Raw genomic sequence first — 19,809 nt, 5'->3', positions numbered from 1 at the left:
CCCACTCTGACAACAGTAATAGAACTATAACTGTAGATATGGTGTATGAATGACGGACGTTGCCGAGGGCGCCAGTCCTGCCAAGTACCCCAGTCCGTGTGTTCTGGGGGTGACCACCCCCCTTTTTGGAGATGTAAATAGAAATCTCCTAACTACCATGATAACATGTTGATTTAGTTGTTGAATAAATATATCGTGTTTCTGGATTTTTAGATTTTTATAAAGCTCGAATGCATGCCCATATATTACAATGTAAACACAGTTACCAATGGCAGTAAGAGGCTAAGTTGTAGAAGAACTGAAGGTTGTATCCTCAAGGCTAAAGTTGCAGTCCCGACCCTTGGGTCTCTGATGAAGATCTTGAACCTCTGCTGTGGTTTAGTTACACTTTTCCTTAGCTTCAGGATTTCACATGCCTCATTCTTATTCGACAAACATATTTCCTTATCCCTTCTATCCTTGACAAGGGTTAATTTGAACATGTTCTGGAAAATCTCTACATCCACCTTGAAGCCCTGATAGTGAAGACCTCTGACCGCCCAGTCAGTCGAGTTGGGGAGCAAACGTGGTCTTATGTCTAGATGGTGATTGCGATATCTGATTCCTGCATAACCAAATATGGCTGCCTGAAGAAGCCCCCCTGCGGCAGTGATGAAATTAACACAGCGGATTCCAGAAGGGTTTGATGCCGGCTTCTCGCTGAATATCTGGTCAAAATAAGAATGTTTGTCACATGCACCTCTAGTACATTCAAGTTGATTCAGAATTTGTTCAGTTCTCTATGCCGATAAAAAGAGTTAGTTCAGGATCGAGAATATTCTTGGAAGTGAAGACTGAGCACACAATTTAATCCCCCTCCACCACCCAAAATAATATATTTAATATACTATATATATATATTCATGTTCCCAAACGTTCTTTGTTCAGTATATGCACGAATATGTAACGTACTTTGAAAGGACCATTGATATTCCTAAACATCATCCGGAAGTCGTCTGCTGCCGCCTCCTTCTCATTCAGTTCCAGTCGGGTCAGTGAGTGCATGCTCCACGTGCCGGTGTCCGGACCTACACGATCGGTCAACTGACACAACACACAACAGATCAATCTATTTCTGATTAATTCAATTAAATTTGAAAAATTGTTTGACGCTTCTTATTGATTTTTACTTGTTTGATAGGAATACTGTTCACCAATGCATGTGTGTGATGTCGGCTGTTTCGCCAGAAGTATAATGGGTTTAGCAACAACTAGTGAGTGTTTCATGAATAAACACAGTTCGAGTCTGCGGTACCAATGGACGAATTTGCGGAACGACCTTGACGCCTTGTGCTAAAACAATAGTCTGATGCCAATGCTACCATGTAACCGTACCTTATGTTTATCAGGCCTTTAGGGAGCATCCATATGATTTCAGCTGGTTGGCAGTGGTGAGAAATCCGTAATAATTTGTTTTGTGGAAAATACCCAAGCGTCAACATTTTTGCGTTAATCTTGAAGATGAATAGATTTCTAGATGGTGCATAGTAAATAAATAGTCTGTTGGGTACAGCTTGAAAAATAGATCCCTTACGACCATGATGGGGACCGCATATATAGTGCTCAATGTTCTGCCTGTCGAGAAAACAACAAATCAGTTTCTTGTTCCAACCTACATTTTCATAGATGACGAGGTCGTTCCTTCTCACGTTGCGTGGCATTGACATCAAGAGCGGGAAACCTAACAGCACTACGTCTGACTGTTTGATGCTCTCTGTATAACACACGAGGTCATACGTTACAATATGCCTATTGGGCCGCCATAGTTAAAAACCACGACCATGTGCATATCTGATCAAGATGTATTATTATTATTATTATTATTATTATTATTATTATTATTCACCCTCTTCATCAAATGATAATCAAACAAAATTGTCAGTTATGAGTTTTTGGCATTGTTTGTTTAACGCCACACTCCGCAACAGCCTACCTATTTGACGGCGGTGTGTAAATAGTCGAGTCTGGATCAGACAATCCTGTGATTGACATAATGATTATCTGGAATAAGATGATATTGTATCAACCAGACGATCCAGTGATTAAGCATCAATCTGTGCAGGTGGGATGTGATGACATGCATGAACCCAGTCAGCGTTCTTGATCACCCGATCCCGTTAGTCGCCTCTTATGACAAGCATGGGTTTCTGAAAATCAATTGACGAGGGATTAATTATAATATAGGATATTTATATTACCATTGAGAGCAAATCCCTCGAACTGAGGATGAAACTGTTTCTTCTCATCAAAAAGAATCAACATGTTCTTGGCAATATGGGAGAATGTGTCTATTTCGCCTTGCTCCGTCTCACTGAGATACCTGAAGAGAAAAAGTACCATAAACCTTTTACAGCGCAATGATGTAAGGGCTCGTGAAATATTCCACGAATATTCCGTTATTCGGTGTCCTGTACCCTTTGTTTGTTTTGATTTTTATATATATCGGCGGTCTGTAAATAAGCGAGTTTGGTCCAGACAATCCAGAGATTGACATCATGAGCACCGATCTAACGCAATGGGTATACGATCACATGCATCAATCAAGTCAGCGAGCCTGACCACCAAATCCCGTTAGTCGCCTTTAACGACATTTTAATCAGGATCTTCACGGGTCCTATTCTGTACCGGGAGGCTCAACACACTCATCAGCCTCGGTCCCATACTCATTACTATTAAAGTCAAAACCATCATTATCATAACCCAAATACAATAAACTACGCTTATAACGAACACGCTTGTAAGGAACTGACGGATATAACGAACTGGTTTTTTTCCGTCACGGCCAGTTACTGTATATATGTTGTACATATGCTTATAACAACCTTCAGTTTAACGAACTAGAATTACCAGCCCCCCTGAGTTCGTTATAACCGTAGTATACTGTACATAGTGATTATTCCTTATTCAGGATATTTACCATCCCAAAACATACAAGCGTGATAATCTCTTTAGCTAAATGCCATTCCTAAATTCTATCGTCAAAGATAAACTCTTTCAAACGGTACCTTCACATTGTATGTTTTCCTGGAGTTTGTTCATTAATATATTACGCCACAAGCTCAGTGAATAGTTAGTCGGACAGTGAAAACGGGAAATAATGTTCCAGCTTACACTTGTTTTGAAAATGTGGCTTGATTACTATATAGGCAAAACAACAATGGCCTACACATAATTGTTCAAGGCATATTATTAAAGCACAACAAAAAAAAATTCAGTGGTCGAATTTCGCCGCCATCTATAGCCCGCTAGAGTAACTGCCCTTTATCAAAGGAACCAACTCCAGACTGAAACTTCACGTTTTTTAGAGCCTGGCCATATTACATACGTACAACGTTACGAAATGCAGTCAGATGTCCCACACAGCGACAAAATGAACCAAGTAGAAATTCTGACATATATATGTTGGCAAAATCAAATGATTAGGTCTACAAGCACAGGTATGGAAACGGATATCCCTGTCGTCCTCGCGATTCTCCAATGCTGCCAACACTTTTAAAGGCCTCAGCTACGCCCTAGTTCGACGCTGATTTTCGGTTGCGTTGACTATATTTTGATAATGATAACAATTATCCCTTGTCATGTGTCTCGTAAATGATAACCATGGGTTGATGGTTAAGTCTGACAGACAGAGCAACATCATGTTGTTTGTACACACTAAAGGTTGTACTTATCGGACCTTTTATGCATATTATCCGTAAAAGACCCGAAGTGATACCGTTTTTATCCGTTGTTTTTTCTGCTGAGAAGCCTAATCATTATATAATAAATACATATGTATGAGGCCACATTTAGCGGACCTTATGTTAGTGGTATGTGTATCATGACGTCAGACGGTCCCTGTTGGATTGTGTATCATGACGTCAGACGGTCCCTTTTGGTATGTGTATCATGACGTCAGACGGCCCCTGTTGGAATGTGTATCATGACGTCAGACCGTCTCTGTTGGAATGTGTATCACCGTGGCGTCAACGTACGGGTTGTAGGTGTCTCTGATATAGGCTGGCAGCTCCAGACTCAGTTTGGCGTTGTAGTTTGTGAAGACAGAGTTGTTGACGTTGTAGTGGTACTCGTCGGGTCCCATGACGCCTATAAGCACAAGGCTACATTAATGAAGTGTACACTAGTCGGGTATGGATAAGGCGTGGGGAATGGATTACGACCAGTTTTGACCTGTGCCTTGTCAGTTTAACCTGCATCCACAGACTTTGCTTTTAACGAAAGGGAAGTGGTCATCATACTCGTATCATGATTCCCCCGTCTGATTTCCCTGACGTTGTGATAATGAAGCAGGTTTATGCTAAAGGTTACGGAGCAGACTTGACCTCGAAAGTGCAATTGACCTTTGATTCAGTTGACACTGGCCTTGACCTGCGTATATATACTTGTCATTACCTCATTATACCCCCCCCCCCCCCCCCCCCCCCGAGAACTTGACTGTGCCCTGAACCATTTAATTTGTTATTTTAAGCTGCAGAAGTATTTGCATGTAGAATTTTTGAAAGGGCAACTTCCAGTTTCATCACAGTGGCTTGTAAACAGTCCAACCATTGCTTTAAAACATGAACAGAGTAACACGACATGCTGTTAGCCAAGTTACAGAACCTGGGCGCCCGATAGCTATTTCGGTCGAACGACGCAACAATGGGTTCTGGGGATTTATTCTATCCCGGAAACCAAATCTTCTGAACTAGCATAAGCATGTACTAACGTAATGAAACAAATGTACACACCTAAAATCTCATATTGACCGTCATCATTCTGAACAACTCGACTTGACCAGAATCTGGCTACGTCCATTGCCAGCTCAAGTCCATGGCCATTGGTCAGGATAGTGACGTCATCAGTCGCATACAGATACTGACGGAGAGCCAGACTGACGTCAGCGGTCACGTGAACTTGATATTCCGCTGCTTCAGGCCATGGACACACCTCCTCACCTGAAAAGACACGTGGTATCTCAAGGTAACAATATCCACATCTCAATTTGACATATAAAAACAGCTATGACGTCACTCGATCTTTCCAACTGTAAAATGTCTGTAACGAATTGAGTGTTCACCGACGTAGCTACTTTCTGCAATACATTAATTCGTGCAGAAATCCTAAGCGCGTGCATTACGAATCTACTGGTATAGCGTATAAAGGCACATAATGCACGTGCGCGTGCAGTACGAACATACGGGCTAGTTCAAATGAAACAGAAGCTAAAGATTCTCATGCATTACTGAGGCATAATCTGATTTGGCAGTATTTTGTTCCTTTGATGCTGCATTTAAGTCAGATAACGCAGGGGTAACTCGACATTATACTCGCAAGCTTTGTTGGCTCGAACGTTGTTTGTAACGAATGTCCAGCTGTATCCGGATATTTGAAGATTACAGTTACCTCGTTACAACGAGTGGTACAAACCCTGCACCTCTACTTGACCCCAAACTACCTGGATAGTTAGTTATCATAGAGCAGATGTCACCAGCAGCATAAATATTATAACACTGAAATGAATAGCACCTGTCTGAGCTTGTTCCCAAGGAAACCTAGCTCCTTGGTAGCCTGTTTGGTTGGCGTGTTGTCTGGCTGACGGTAGCACTCTTGTTCGTGAGCTTATCAGCAATGTTGCTAGATGAGGATGGAGAGACATCACGGGGGGTAGTATCCACGTATCCATGTCCCAGAACACGTGGCCGAGGTAATCGTTGTAAGGGGATGTCTTGTTGGGAAAGGCCACGCCCCCTCGGGACAGTCCACCTACCCAAGTTCAAATAGGGGATACTCTGTCACGTAGCGAAAGTCATGAAAGTAATCTTTGACTACTGCAGACTGACAAGAACCTATTACTTCCGGGTGTTGTTGTATAGTCATCAGTAATGATAAAGAAAAACTATGTAGGAGAACAACCATTTGATTTTCAGGAGATCTTTTTGTAAAACAATAATCAACCCCTGTTTTGTTGATTTTTTTCATATGCCTCGCATTGTAGGAAATATAACTATATGTCCCTTTCTTGCAGACAGGTGTCCAAATAATACATTTAGTGTTTATATTTATTTTAATAATAACTGAACACATGCTTATGTTGGAAAATATAATTGAGCCAATCAATTAAAAAACGCTGATCTCAAACCAAAATGGTTGATCACTAACGTTCCAGTTTAAGTTTATAACGAGTCCCATAAAAGGGAGGCTATGATCCATGTTCCCGTGCCAATTTTCTGCTTTAATAGTACTAGAAATTGTATTTGATTCGTTGTTGGAAACTGAAACATTGTTTCAGGGCCTTCATTAACAAAAAGAGCTATAAACGGCGAACAGTTAAGCAGACAAAGTGATGTTTGATTGATATGAACCAAAATGGCTTGGACTGCCAAATAGACCGAACTTTATAAACGTTAATATAGTTCCAACCGACGATTGCATATGTGACAGAGTTTCACAGTATTAGTTCAAACGATTCGCGGGACAGGAACCTTGAGGGATGGAGGGAGTACCTGGGCTGAGTCCCATGAAGGGGTTGAGCGGGTCCTGACTAAGGGGAATCGAAGACAGGATGTAGTAGAGGCCGGTGTTAAGACTCAAAGCTACATCCGGGTTCCCGTTCACCTCCAGATGACCCTCCTCAAACACCTTGCGCCAGGCCTGAAATGAAAATCTTTGTTAAACATTTTTTTCCCTTTTCAGAAATGATGATATGAACTGTAACACTTAAACACATGTTGGTGTATTGTTGCGACGGTTCACTGAAAGTGCATAATATACACATGTCTTCCTGATGCACTGCCCGTTGTTCTCATCTCAAAGAATAGCATATCCGTGACGGAAGAAGGCAAAGGCTTAAGTCGAACTGAAATCCAACTTCCGATTACTTGTGTTCTTAGCTAATACGTTCAAAGCTAATTTGCTATATACCATGACCCCTTGGGAAGTTCTTGACGTTCTTGAAGAAAATCTTTTGAATCTAATTCATATTAGCTTTTGGAGTGAACTTGATGAACTGACTGATTCACCCAATATTCGAAAACTAAACTGATTCACGTGTCGTCTTTCGACAACGCGTATATTCCAGCGATGGGTGGATCTTGAAATTACCCTTTACTGAATACTAGTTCCTATTAAGACAATACGTTTAATCAAACTCTAAGATCCATTGGTCTAACGTACACACAAAGAAACTACAACAAACATGCCGCATAGATTTTACATATATTTCTTGAACATTTAATATAAATGTTTAATAAAGTGAACAAGGTCACTAAGTCATTGATCCTTTGGAATGCCGGAACGGAAAAGGTATTTTGTACTGAATTCACAGGGATTTCAAATCGTGTGTTTACAATTTGACTGCGTGTCGCCGTAGTCAGTCTGCGCGAACAACTCCACAGACTATTAGCTTCTGGCTTTGCTAGGCTGGTCTCGATGACTTACAGCCTACGGCGACATTACTGGACTATTGCTGACGACAGCCGAAAACAGTATGAACTCAATCGTAAGTGAATCACCAGAGGACCAATAGATCAAGCTCCTTCCAGTACGTGACACCTTCGTTACACTCTCGGTAACATCGCTGCCACCAGTGTGGGCGCGGCCATTACAAGAATCTTGAAATTTGCCCTCTAACCCCATATGTAGAAACGTTTATACTTTTGTTTATGTCTTTGGGAATGCCATCATATTTCATTTTGAAAAGGTTTACGACTGACCATGTTTTCGAGATGAATTTACTTTGTTGTTTTAATAATCAGATTGATTCGAGATTGCAGACTAACGGAAAATCAACCAACTTCTCCCTTACATTCTTACTATATCAATTAAAGATGATACTTTTAATGAAATAGAAATTCAAATTGACAAACAAATTTATCAGCGGTAAGTGTATTCGGCGTCATGACAGTCGTCACTTGTTTGTAAACATAACGGTCATTGGTTCCGAGCTGAAATCCAAGCCTGGTTGGGGCCACCTATCACAATGGGGAGTTTTGACTTGTGGCAGCGATAGTATAGAGAGCTCCGCGAACGGACTATCGCTGTGAGGAGCTTGCCAAAAGATGTTCCAAGGGAGGTATATAAGAGGCTTATTGTCCATACGTTCATGCAAGACGCCAGAAGACATACATTTAGGTCACATTCTGATGTTGATCTAAGTGGATGAAGAATAACCGAAATGTCAAGTCGGGATATGGCCTACCTCAGCGTGGGTGACCAGCAAGGTGTCTGAAGACATGGCCATGGCGCTGTTGTAGGCGTGGAGGGCGTCCTCCAGGTCGGTGCTGATGGCGGTTATGAACACCGACGACATGTTGTCATTGTCAGGCTTCAGGACAAGGAGATCTGGCACGTGCGTCCAGAACTGGAATACTCTGGTTCTTTGACCTTCGTCAACTTCCGGTATTTTCGTCATTGCCATGTAATCCCTTAAGTGTTGAATACATAAAATGCTTAGCATCAATATAGCTTGCATGAATGCGTAAATAGGGTTTTACGTATAGGATAAAACACGCCCCCGAGGTTTTGGTTGAAAATGTAAAACCTAGAGCGAGGAAAGGTTTTCCCCCGAGCTCAAGGTTTTACATTTTTAACCAAAAACGAGGAGGCGTGTTTTATCCAACTTATGAACGGTCTGAATGCAAGAAATACCAGAAAAAATAAGAAAACCTTAACGTGAAACAATACAGTTCAACGCGGTATAAATGAAATTCGCTCAAAGCGTGCGAGAGAAAAAACATGTGCAGCATGGACTAGCTGGAGTCCTGACATGTTAAATTTAACGACTTAAAGGGGCACTGATCTAACGCAATTCCCCGGACTGGTTGTTGCCTTTGTTATTGTTTTTTCCCCCGTGAGTACCCGGATGATACGCAACGCAACTGAGCGTGACCAGAGACTGGGCTAGGACAGCTAAATAACTTGGAGGCTGGAGGCAATATTTGTTTTACGCATTTTTGCATAAACACTGATTGGTTAACTGTGATCTATAAAGATTCCGACAAAGGGCGCATGTTAAATAATTTCTTCAGCCTAAACAAACAGACAAAAAGAACGGCGGAGCTCATCGGATGTCGTCATTTGGAAATACCCCAGATGGTTATAGTTTAATACTTAAAAAAAGTATCCATGCAGTGAAAGGATTTTGGATTGCGTCGATAATACGATTACTACTCCCTTGTTGTCATCCACGTTTTCTCGTATAACCCTACAATTTATAAAATGTGTAAATATTTCAGTCATTTTGACTAAAACATCTGTCCAGATTGATTAAGACGATCAGGGCCTACAGACATCACAACAGACTATTATGTAGGATTAGAAGCCAAACAACATAGAAATGTACTTTTCAACGTAACATTTTCAGTCTCTTGGTGATGACATTAAACATCAAAATGTTTGGAATTCGTTATCATAATAATACAGATGGAAATGTTTTTCAGTCACTTTGTAAAATAACTGAATATTTAGACGTTTAATAAATTTGTTACACATTTTGACAGTAAAAAAATATACACACTATAAAAAAAGCAATGCTCAGGTGAAATATTTACTTTGTGTTGCAAGTCAAAATAGTGTAAACGAAAATCGCAAAATTACCACGCAAGTGACTAATCAAAACTTTGTCACCATTACCGATGCTCCCCCCAAAGATACCTACATTTCCTTATTATCTCGAAAACTGTATTTCATTTTGTTGATCAATGTGACCATACGCCCTTATTACTACCCATAAAAGTGACTAATGCGCTTACGAATGGCGCAGCAGAGGTCGCGAACTAGTCTAGATTTCTGCTATACATCCGGGTACTCACTGGGAAAAAACAATAACAAAGGCAACAACCAGTCCCGGGGAATTGCGTTAGATGATTGCCCCTTTAAGATCACCTGCCTCGGCAGCTTAGTGGGAAAACAGTGGGGTTACAAAATTTAACACGATATGTGAGGTTGCAGGTTCGATTCACGTTATTGAATTTGCATGTAAAAATAATTGTGACTTTTAACCAATCATCAATCACATCAATAGGCAAGTTTATAAAACGTTAATAGTAAAACCTAGTTGGTGCAATTGAAATGTAAAACCTAAAAGCAGGTTTAGAAGTGACCCATTTCAAAACCTGGGTTTGGAAGAGAACCGCTTCCAAACCTTGGTTTTTGAAGATAAGCTGGTTACTAGGTTTACGCGAGGTTGTCAGGACCGGATGTAATACAGGGTAACACGGTGATAAGTTTATAATCGCATTAGCTTCAGGGCACCCAGAACACATCTGGATTAAACCAGAAGTCGAATTCACTTACTGTACCAAGATAGGGAAAAAAATCCCAGCGAATGCTTTTACTAGGAACTTCCAGCTTCGCCACACTTACCAGACCATGCCAGCTGTGGGTGTGATCTGTGATTAGTCTTCTCTCATATTGCTAAATACATAGTTAATTTCACTCACTCACTTTTCGGTGTCCCTCACCTTCTGTCACTGCCACGAGTTATATTAGGGACGCTCCTGGTGAGATCGTTACTATCTTCACCACGGTTTATGGTCAAGTTGAGAGTAATCTCCCCCTGGCGACTTCTAGTTATAGTAACAATGGTGACAAGCAGCCGAGTCATCGTTCTGTGGGCAAAATACTGTATGGCGATGTCTGCATCGTCTCTTTTGATAGTCTGTGTGAAAATACCTGCGGAGAAAATCAGGATAACATCAGGATAACATTGAATAGGAGGTCGAAACAGACTTTTTGAAATAGTTGCCCAAACCAGAAGTGATGAGTGTGTGAGTGAGTTGGGTTTAACGCCGCTTTTAACAATATTCCAGTTATATCGCGGCGTGTCAGCTTAATGAGGGAGGAAAGCCCGAAATGATGCAGGTCTCAGACGTTTACCACTTCGGCGAAACCCACGAAAACGGGTATGGTGCTGACAAACCTAGAAACATAATCGGGGCCAACCGGGATTCGAACCCACAATCATAGGTTGCTGGCGTGTCCAAGGGACGCAACTCTGCACAGCGAACCGCGGCGCCTTAGACGCGGGGCCACCCGTGCCCCCCAGAAGTGATGGGAATTGTAAACCTATTGAATGCTTTCTTTTGACAGCCAATCTTAATATTTATTCATTCAATGGTTAAAATAATACGTATTGGAACGATATACACAACAAAGCTACATCCAACACACATCAGGGGCAAAATACTCGATAGTAGGGGTACGCACCCCTGCAATCTCCTTAAAATCAGATCTAAGTTCTTGCTGCCGCTAAACAAAGTTTAGTGATCAATGATTATTGATTATTTCATTCCTAAAACTGTCACCGCTCTTTTGCCTTTTACGTCCAACAGAATCTGTTTCGGCGGATGATTGTCTAGCGTTGATGTTTTATATTCACTTAAGATAGTGTACTACTGACAACTAGCAATTATTCTTTTTGGACTTATGACATCAAGTACTTAGATTGGCGTGAATGCGTAAAAAACAAGGGAATTTGTTCGTGATGTAAAATATATTTTCTTTGTTCAAAGACTTACACATGTAAAAATATGTATCGCTTCTTGAAAATCTCTTCAACGTCATTTTGACGTTTTCGTTATCCGTACATATGGTGTTACAAGATAAAACATGCACTTGTTGAAAAGAACAAGGATCATTATCATTTGAATAAACACATCAGTATTCAAAACGATTTTCTGAAGGTTCGATCATTCTTTACATTATCTAGGCCAATAAGCTTCATTATCATTTCATCACGTTTTGCTAAATAAGACAGGCCTAAATATCCTTATTTCACAACTATACAAATGTCGTGAATTTTTGCAATTCATTGATGTATAAGGCCAGTGTCGTTACATCCCTGCCACGAAGGGGCGGTCGGTAGACTAGTGGTTTAAGCGTTCGCTCGTCTAGCCGAAGACCACCGTGATATTGCTGGAATATTGGTAAAAACGATGTAAAACCATACTCTCTCACTTCCTGCTACGTTTTTACCTCTGAGCATGTCAAGTGAATAATGGCGTGACGAGTTGTGTCCCTTGTCAATGGCGTCAATGGATGACGTAGCGGGTATTCTAGCCCTGTGACTGTCGCTCCCCCTGCCGTTGAAGACGCCGTTCATGTATATAGTGTCACTGAGGACGTTGGTGGCGATATGTCCGTTTCCGATCGCAGGCCGGAATCTGTCGTCCTGAGGAAAACTATTACGACAGTAAATAAAGGTCTTTATCTATGCCGTAACTACCCACGCAATTCGGCTTTGTTTCATATTCAATAGGAAAATAATTATAGAGCTATGCAATTTCTGGTAAAACAATTTGTATAATGCATTCACATTGGTATTTTAAAAACAAGTCAGTGAGTATTGTTTTACACCGTTTTTAGCAATATCCCAGCAATATCACGGGAGGACACCAAACATAAGCTTCACACAATGTACCCACGGATTCATCCAGTTTGCATATCGGTTGTTCGAGTCATACCTCAATGAACCGAAAAAATACAGTCAGTCTTTAATTAATAAATAACCCGTGAAGATCCGGGATAGAATAGGTCTTCAGCAACCCATGCTTGCCCTAAAAGGTGACCATGCTTGTCGTAAGAGGCGACTAACGGGATGGGGTGGTCAGATTCGCTGACTTGGTTGATGCATGTCGATCTCAATTGCGTGAATCGATGCTCACTGCTGTCATTCACTGGATTGTCTGGTCCACACTCGATTATTTACAGACCACCGTCATATAGCTGGAATATTGCTGAGTGCGTCGTTAAACTACAAACCAACAACAATTATTAATAAATGTATAGATTCGTGTTATATAATATAAAATGTCAATACAAAGTCAGTAAATAATCAAGTCCAGACAATCCAGTGATTGATATAAGGAGCATCGATCCACGCATTTGGGATACGATGACATGCATCAAGCATGTCAACGATCCTGACCACCCGTTCCCGTTAGTCGCCGCTACGACAAGCATGGTCGACTTTTACGACAAGCGGTTGCTGAAGACCTATTCTAACCCGGACCTTCACGGGTACAATTTTGACGGTATCAGTGGGGATAATGACGAGGTTATTACGTGATTATTTTACCTAACACATATGATAAATGGACGCTCTTGCCTCGAGAAGATGGTATCCCCGCTGTGCAATCAACATGGTTCAGTTTCTATCAACTGAACTTACATCCTGTCCGTATCATTTAGGAAAAAAAGGGAATGTGATAAGCCATGTATTTGCAACCTGACACTCGTTTCGACAAATTAGTTCCACGCGCACGCACGCACGCACGCACGCACGCACGCACACCACACACACACACACACACACACACACACACACACACACACACACACACACACACACACACACAAACACACAATATCTACGTACATACCCGTGGGTACAGTGTATACCGCTAAACATTCTGATATCAGTGACATATTTATTGAAGGCATCCTTGCTTCACGGCAATTTCACTATCATTAGGTTTCATACTCATCTGTTTCCAGAATATGATCTTGAGGGTTCAGGCAAAATGCTTCAGGGGACACCCAGGCAAGGATCAACATCCACACCACACAGGCAGACATATTGGCTGTGTTCATGCTCTGACCAACAAGCTCTGACCAGAGATAACGGCACAACAAGCTCGGACCAGAGATAACGGCATATCAACACAACTATTTGAACTCTGCAGCTAGGTGAGTGTGGGTGAGGGGGGGGGGGGGGGGGGGTTCCCGGCAATTGCTACAAGGCACATACAGGCACACACAGCGACTCACAAAGACAGACAGATACGGTCACTGCTTCAAAACAATGACACAAATCGAACACTTTATTGACTTGTCAGTGAACACTTTCGCTTTTTTTAGGTAAAACCTGAGGTAAATTATTTTTTGCATTTATTTATCATCCAGCAGTGGAATTCGAAGGCTACGTGTGTAAAAATATATACTGGTGGATGGAAGATTGGACGTAGCAAGCACAGACAAACACACGCACGCACGCACGCACGCACGCACACAGGCACGCACACACACACACAAATAATAGCCGTTTGGGTTGTATCTGTGATCGCAATGCAACGTCGATGCCTTGAACCTTCGGAATGTCAGCCCACACACAATGATCGTTAGGGAATCGGCCATTTAACAGTCAACAAGTGTCCTTGGACCAAATGCAGTACCAAACAAAAGTTTTGCAGAGCATTTGAAGCTTCAGCTATCACCAATGGCCAAATAAATTATCCAAGGCAATGAGAATGAAAATCACAAACACACGTGGAGGGGTTATCAGATTTGGGGTTTTATTATCAGACTGTATTGTCAATTAATTGAGCCAGGAAACTCCAGCAGCGCAAAGACCTCTTCCACGTCGAGCCTGGTAAGCTATCACTCGGTTTAGTCCGAGATAGATATCGAAGTTCGGTGGGTTGTTCCGAATGTCTGGTTGGCCATTCAAAGCGAAGAGATCGGTTCCGACTGTCGCGTTATACACTTGCTCCAAGTTGCTCCACACAACGATACCATCGGCGATGATGATGGAGACTTCTGTAAGGAGGAAGTCTCGAACAATGCTTTTCACTCTAGGTCGACCTGTGTCGTAGTCGCTGCCCACGACAAAGAGGGAAGATCCGCGCCCGCTCACTTCGGCGTCCCGTCCTGTTCGCCGCCTAAAGTCGCCACCTGGTGAACACAATGTCACGCCATGTCAGTCAAAGGGAGTAATGCATCAACGGTTGATACCACTTGAAAAGAGGCAGCACCAAAACTATCCTCGTACATTGAGGGTAACTGGGAATTTGTTTATCATTACTTGTTAAAGAGTGAATGTGGTATTGTTTCTTTTACCCACGTTAAATATCAATTTAAGTGTAAATGAATTACTTTTGTCGTTACACAAACCAAACCGAAACAAATCTGTTTACGCATGAATATTGATATATGCCCAAACATGGGCATTGTTGACTCTCTATGCATACGCATAAACAAAATGTTCCTGATATTGTGTGTGCAAACGTTACAGGAGCAACGCTCAATATCTTTATTTTAGAATTTCTTCACCTAATGATAATTGAATACTTTAGTACGCAGAACAACTGTAAGACAACATAAAATCACAAACGTAGATCACGAGTTGTGCCCCTTGGAATGAAAATGCGATATCCATTCAGATCGCTGCTCTTATCAAAGATGGCGACTACCGTAGGTGACGATCAAGTCGATCAGACAACGAAAACATTCGCAATTTAATCCCTGACACAAAAACATAGGCAATCTTTGGGGGGTTTAAAAGATGAAAATGACATATTCCAGCGGTAAATCACATTCATACGAAGGTGTACCAGTCGTGGATGTTGATATGTGAAACGTTCTCTGATTGGACCATCGGTATGTGCGATAGTCCAGTCACATTTAGCAGAGGAGAGTTGGCTTTATGTGGCAAGGGTGGAAACAAGGCTTTGATAAGAAGGCTAGTTGACGCTCTTGCCTCGGGAAGATGGTATCCCCGCTGTGCAATCAACATATTTCAGTTTCTCGGCTGAATTTACATCCTGTTCGAACCATTTAGGAAAAAAGGGAAATCGGAGCGCTCGCGAAAGAACCTTACGACCCTATACTAAAGAAGTAAAAATCAGCAGATTTGAGTTTGCTTGGATTGTGTGTTCGTGGCAGCTTCAAACGAAGGGCAGGGTCACATCAGCAAAAGAGAAGACAAACGTGATCTGCACAGCGTTTTACGAAAGACATCATTAGGGAATGTTATAGTTCATATCCTTGATGTTTTGGCCCACAAAATCACAAGTCAGGCACACTCCATCGGAGGTTTCGACTACTTTAGGTCGGGAATGTTTTGTTTGAGTGATTTTAACGTGCATTAACAACGACTTTCTTAAATTTGTCATGGAAAACGTGTCTTTGTAACTTGTTATTTCGTAGCTGTAGCGAGGTGTGCTGGATGTTATGAGCAGAATGTTCTACACCCCCGACCTTCGCTCCCATGTTGTACAAGTTCATTCAGATCGTTGAATCCCGTACAACCCTGTATTTACACATTTAACTCTAATTAGTAAATGTCTAGATGTATATGTGGAGTATGGTTTGACGTCAATTTTATTAATATTCCAGGGAAAGGAGAGGCACTCAAAGGAATCAACGCGGGTTTGGATCAAGTTCCAGTTCTATTTCAATATCTAACAAATACTTTCTCAAAGTAAGAAGTCTAAATGCAATATCTATCCATACCATATCCATTATTTGCCGCAGAGTCTCCTATGTCGAAGCTCCATCCTCTCGGGGAACTAAACCACAGATAGATGAGAACAACGTTCTTTCTTGAAGGAGAATCCGGGGCGCCAAAACTCAGCTTAAGGACACCTCTCATTGCGCATGTGCCGGAGGAAACCAGCGGCGAGTGCCACGTGACGTCTGTCGTGTGCGTGATGTAACGTCCGGTTGTCAGGTCGACAAGAAAATCATATTCTGCAAGAAATGTCAATTTTATTATTCTGTTTTTAAATTATCAGTCTCATTCAATTTACAAAAGACAAAATGTAAAGGTCTTCTTAACCAATGTCGTAAAAATCTCGCTGCCGAAGAGGCCGAAGGGGCGGTGGGGTTGCCAAGTGGTCTCCACATGGGTACAGTGTGTGAAGCCCCTTTCTGGCGTCCCCCGCCGTGATATTGCTGGAATATTGCTAAAAGCGGCTTAAAACCATACTCATTCACTCTCGCTATATATTACAGGCCACGTCATAACGACCTTTCGCGAACTTAAACCGACCAATTATATGACTTACAAGAAGCTGACATTAGCCATTTAGAAAGCAGCTTTCTCGAGCTATACAGCATTAATTTTAAACAGGCAACTTCCATTCCCGACTAGGCTTTGGAAAATAGCGATGTTCGATAGAAGATGGTCCAGATTTTATGACAATATTTCCCAAGTTAATGCTTGGTGATTGTCTGATGACTGCAGTAAATTGTATTTGTTAATTCGGCACCATTATTTGCCATGTCGTGCATCTACATTCTTACACAGACTTGTGATGGAGGTACATGGGCTGATTCTTGCCAGTGAGTGAGTGAGGTTTTACGCCACTTTTAGCAATATTCCCGTAAAATAACGGCGGGAGACACCAGATTTAGTACCCATGTGGGGAATCGAACCCGGGCTCTCAACGTGACGAGCGAATGCTCTAACCGCTTGGCTACTACACCGTGCTTCTCGCTAGAGAAAGACTTGTATTTTGCGTTGGTGGATTTGTACATATCGGTATTCAAAGTCAAATACCAAGCCGCCCACAGTCTGTTACAGTGCGACTCTATTGTGTGTTTTGAAACAAATTAATTTTTTTATAGCATCTTCTTTGTACAACAAGAGTAAGCCTGACTTAATACAACTTAGATATTTCAAGTTGTATGTTTTGTGTTAAGATCGTTATGTGTTTGGGAGAGTAGCCACATAATTACAACCACACATGCTCTCGACGCCAAGAGCATCACGAACATCGTGAGTACTATGTGTATGCTTACAACATATGTTATATATACCACTCAAAATAAGTTAAAGAACCCTCAGTATTTTCATGTGACTATAGTTATTCGTTAATGTCATGTCATGATAGATTAATTATAGTCATATGAAGAAATCGTGTTTTGTTTAACTTCTTTTGAGTCGTATATATTGGCTGTACAAAAGTATCTTTTACTAGAGAATAAGGGTGGAACGATTCACCGATGCATCGCGATACTTGACCCACGATACGATATACGATAAACGTGGGCCCATTTATCGATACGCCACGATACGGAATGCAAATCTCAAGTACAGCGTTTCCTCGCTATTGTGCCTTACAGTAAACCGCTAACTTGGTTATAGCGCGCGCTAACGCATGGCTCCCCAAAACGTACTTACATTTTTAATAAGCTAAGGTTTTACACCGACAGATGTTTTTCCCCATCTCATCAAACATTATCAGCTGATCACCGCAAGCACATAACACCGAAAATACCAGTCAGCAAATCCGAACTGAAGTAAGCAATTCAATACCATTATTATACTATCTTGTTATTAAAACGTGTTCATTGTATATCTGGACTTGTGTTTGTAATATATTTTATCATTTTTATTCAAAATTTCATTTAATATTGTTTTCATTAAGTTAGTTGAAATCGTGTGTGGAAAGATACAGCGACCACGGTCAGATTACCGCTTTTGACGCATTGAAACGAACTTTAGTTGCTAGAGAATGGATACACATATTAAAAATGCCATACTTTGACTCGTTAAAAGTAATATTTGTGGCAACTTGGCTGATATATGTCAACATAACGTTTTCGCAATCGAAATACATATAGCACGGGAAGTCCCTAGGGTGACTGGTCAAATTGTTCCATACGTAAAAATATCCTGAAACAGCAATCACCAGAACCAAAATGCTACACTTGTGGTTCTTATAATTTTAAATATATATATAGTAAAAGCTGCAACTAAGATAACACGATATTGGAATATATTATTCCTGATAAAACAATAATTTCAGATACAATTTCTTCGACCATTGCATCAAAATTCTTTGAAGTTGTATCACCGGTGGAGTACATTAATTATTTTCTTGTGTTTGAACTTTTGAATTGTTTTGAAGGAAAGTTAGAGAAAGTTCCACTTTGAAGCTGAACAACTTCAGTAGTCTTGTTATTATAAAATAATTTTGACTGTTCCAAAATCACGAAAGGTTCAATCTTGACATGCTTTAGGTCTTGTTTTTTTTATCATTTACTTATCCTATCGTGACCAGAATATCGAGATGCGTATCGTATCGTGACCTTCCTGTATCGTTGGAGCCCTACTGGAGAATTCTGCAATTCCTTCAACTCGAAATATCGTTTCATATTATGTGGCTTTATGTCCCATTAGAAACAAAACTGTCGAGCAACAGAAAGTATGCACTTGATAATTGGATTTGACTCCAAAATTACAAACGTTACCTGAACGATACCAGGCTGAAAACAGTCTTAAAGTAAGGTAAAAAAACCCAACAACTTTGATACTCGTATCAAATCACTATGGAATAACCGTGTCTTGTTTGTTTCATTTTTAGCCACCATAAAAAATGATGTATACTTTTTTGGCCCGTACTTTATATCAGCGTTATGCATGATATCAACAACCAGCATCGAACTAATCCCGTGTAGATCCGGGATAGAATAGGTCTTCAGCAACCCATGCTTGCCGTAAGAGGCGACTAATGGGATCGGGTGGTCAGGCTAGCTGACTTGGTTGAAGTCTGTCATCGTATCCGAATTGCGTGGATCAATGCTTATGATGTGAATCACTGGATTGTCTGGTCCAGACTCTATTATTTACAGACCGCCGTCATATAGCTGGAATATTGGAGTGCAGCGTTAAACAACAAACAAAATACTATCGAGCTACCTTTACCTTGAGGCTGAAGGTGGCTATTGAAGTCGGTAAGTCTGGAACTGAGGGTTGATATGTTGCCTATAGGAAAGATGTGGTATTCCTGTGATGAGCTCACACCCACGGCGGAGAAGGTGATGAAGTATCTGACAAACAGGAAAGGCTCCATATTGAAGAGCAAGACGTTCAGGCAGTGGTGTTACCAAAACACGTTTATATATAGTCTTAGTTCCATAGAAAAATGCGTTGTCGACATCATCATAAGAAATACGACATTGCGACGGCGAAATACTTTAATAACGTGTCACGCTTTAAAATTACATCTTTAAAAGAATGATGTCATACTTTCACATAGTAAAAGTGATGCAGACTGATTACAT

The 19,809-nt window shown here is 41.1% G+C and overlaps 2 protein-coding genes across 2 annotated transcripts; both read right to left on the bottom strand.

Annotated features, from left to right (window-relative positions):
* Positions 1 to 13,596, bottom strand: LOC139443622 (protein-glucosylgalactosylhydroxylysine glucosidase-like). The gene is made up of 11 exons (XM_071224578.1): positions 13,502 to 13,596; positions 12,050 to 12,200; positions 8,219 to 8,344; positions 6,525 to 6,672; positions 5,548 to 5,784; positions 4,770 to 4,976; positions 4,014 to 4,125; positions 2,238 to 2,359; positions 1,656 to 1,753; positions 952 to 1,083; positions 1 to 707 (listed from the first exon to the last, which is right to left on the bottom strand). Exons 1-11 carry the CDS (start codon positions 13,594 to 13,596, stop codon positions 246 to 248), a joined length of 1,890 nt encoding a protein of 629 aa, XP_071080679.1. The 3' UTR covers positions 1 to 245.
* Positions 13,597 to 14,335: 739 nt separating this feature from the next.
* LOC139443621 (uncharacterized) lies at positions 14,336 to 19,598 on the bottom strand. Its single transcript, XM_071224577.1, has 3 exons — positions 19,451 to 19,598; positions 16,252 to 16,488; positions 14,336 to 14,691 (listed from the first exon to the last, which is right to left on the bottom strand). Exons 1-3 carry the CDS (start codon positions 19,596 to 19,598, stop codon positions 14,336 to 14,338), a joined length of 741 nt encoding a protein of 246 aa, XP_071080678.1.
* Positions 19,599 to 19,809: the final 211 nt, after the last annotated feature.

This window comes from Haliotis cracherodii, unplaced genomic scaffold (genome assembly GCF_022045235.1).
Source record: "Haliotis cracherodii isolate W230 unplaced genomic scaffold, xgHalCrac1.p SCAF_5, whole genome shotgun sequence".
Classification (NCBI taxonomy): Eukaryota; Metazoa; Mollusca; class Gastropoda; order Lepetellida; family Haliotidae; genus Haliotis; species Haliotis cracherodii.
Note: the sequence above shows the minus strand (reverse complement) of the source record. Positions and strands in the feature narration are given on the sequence as shown.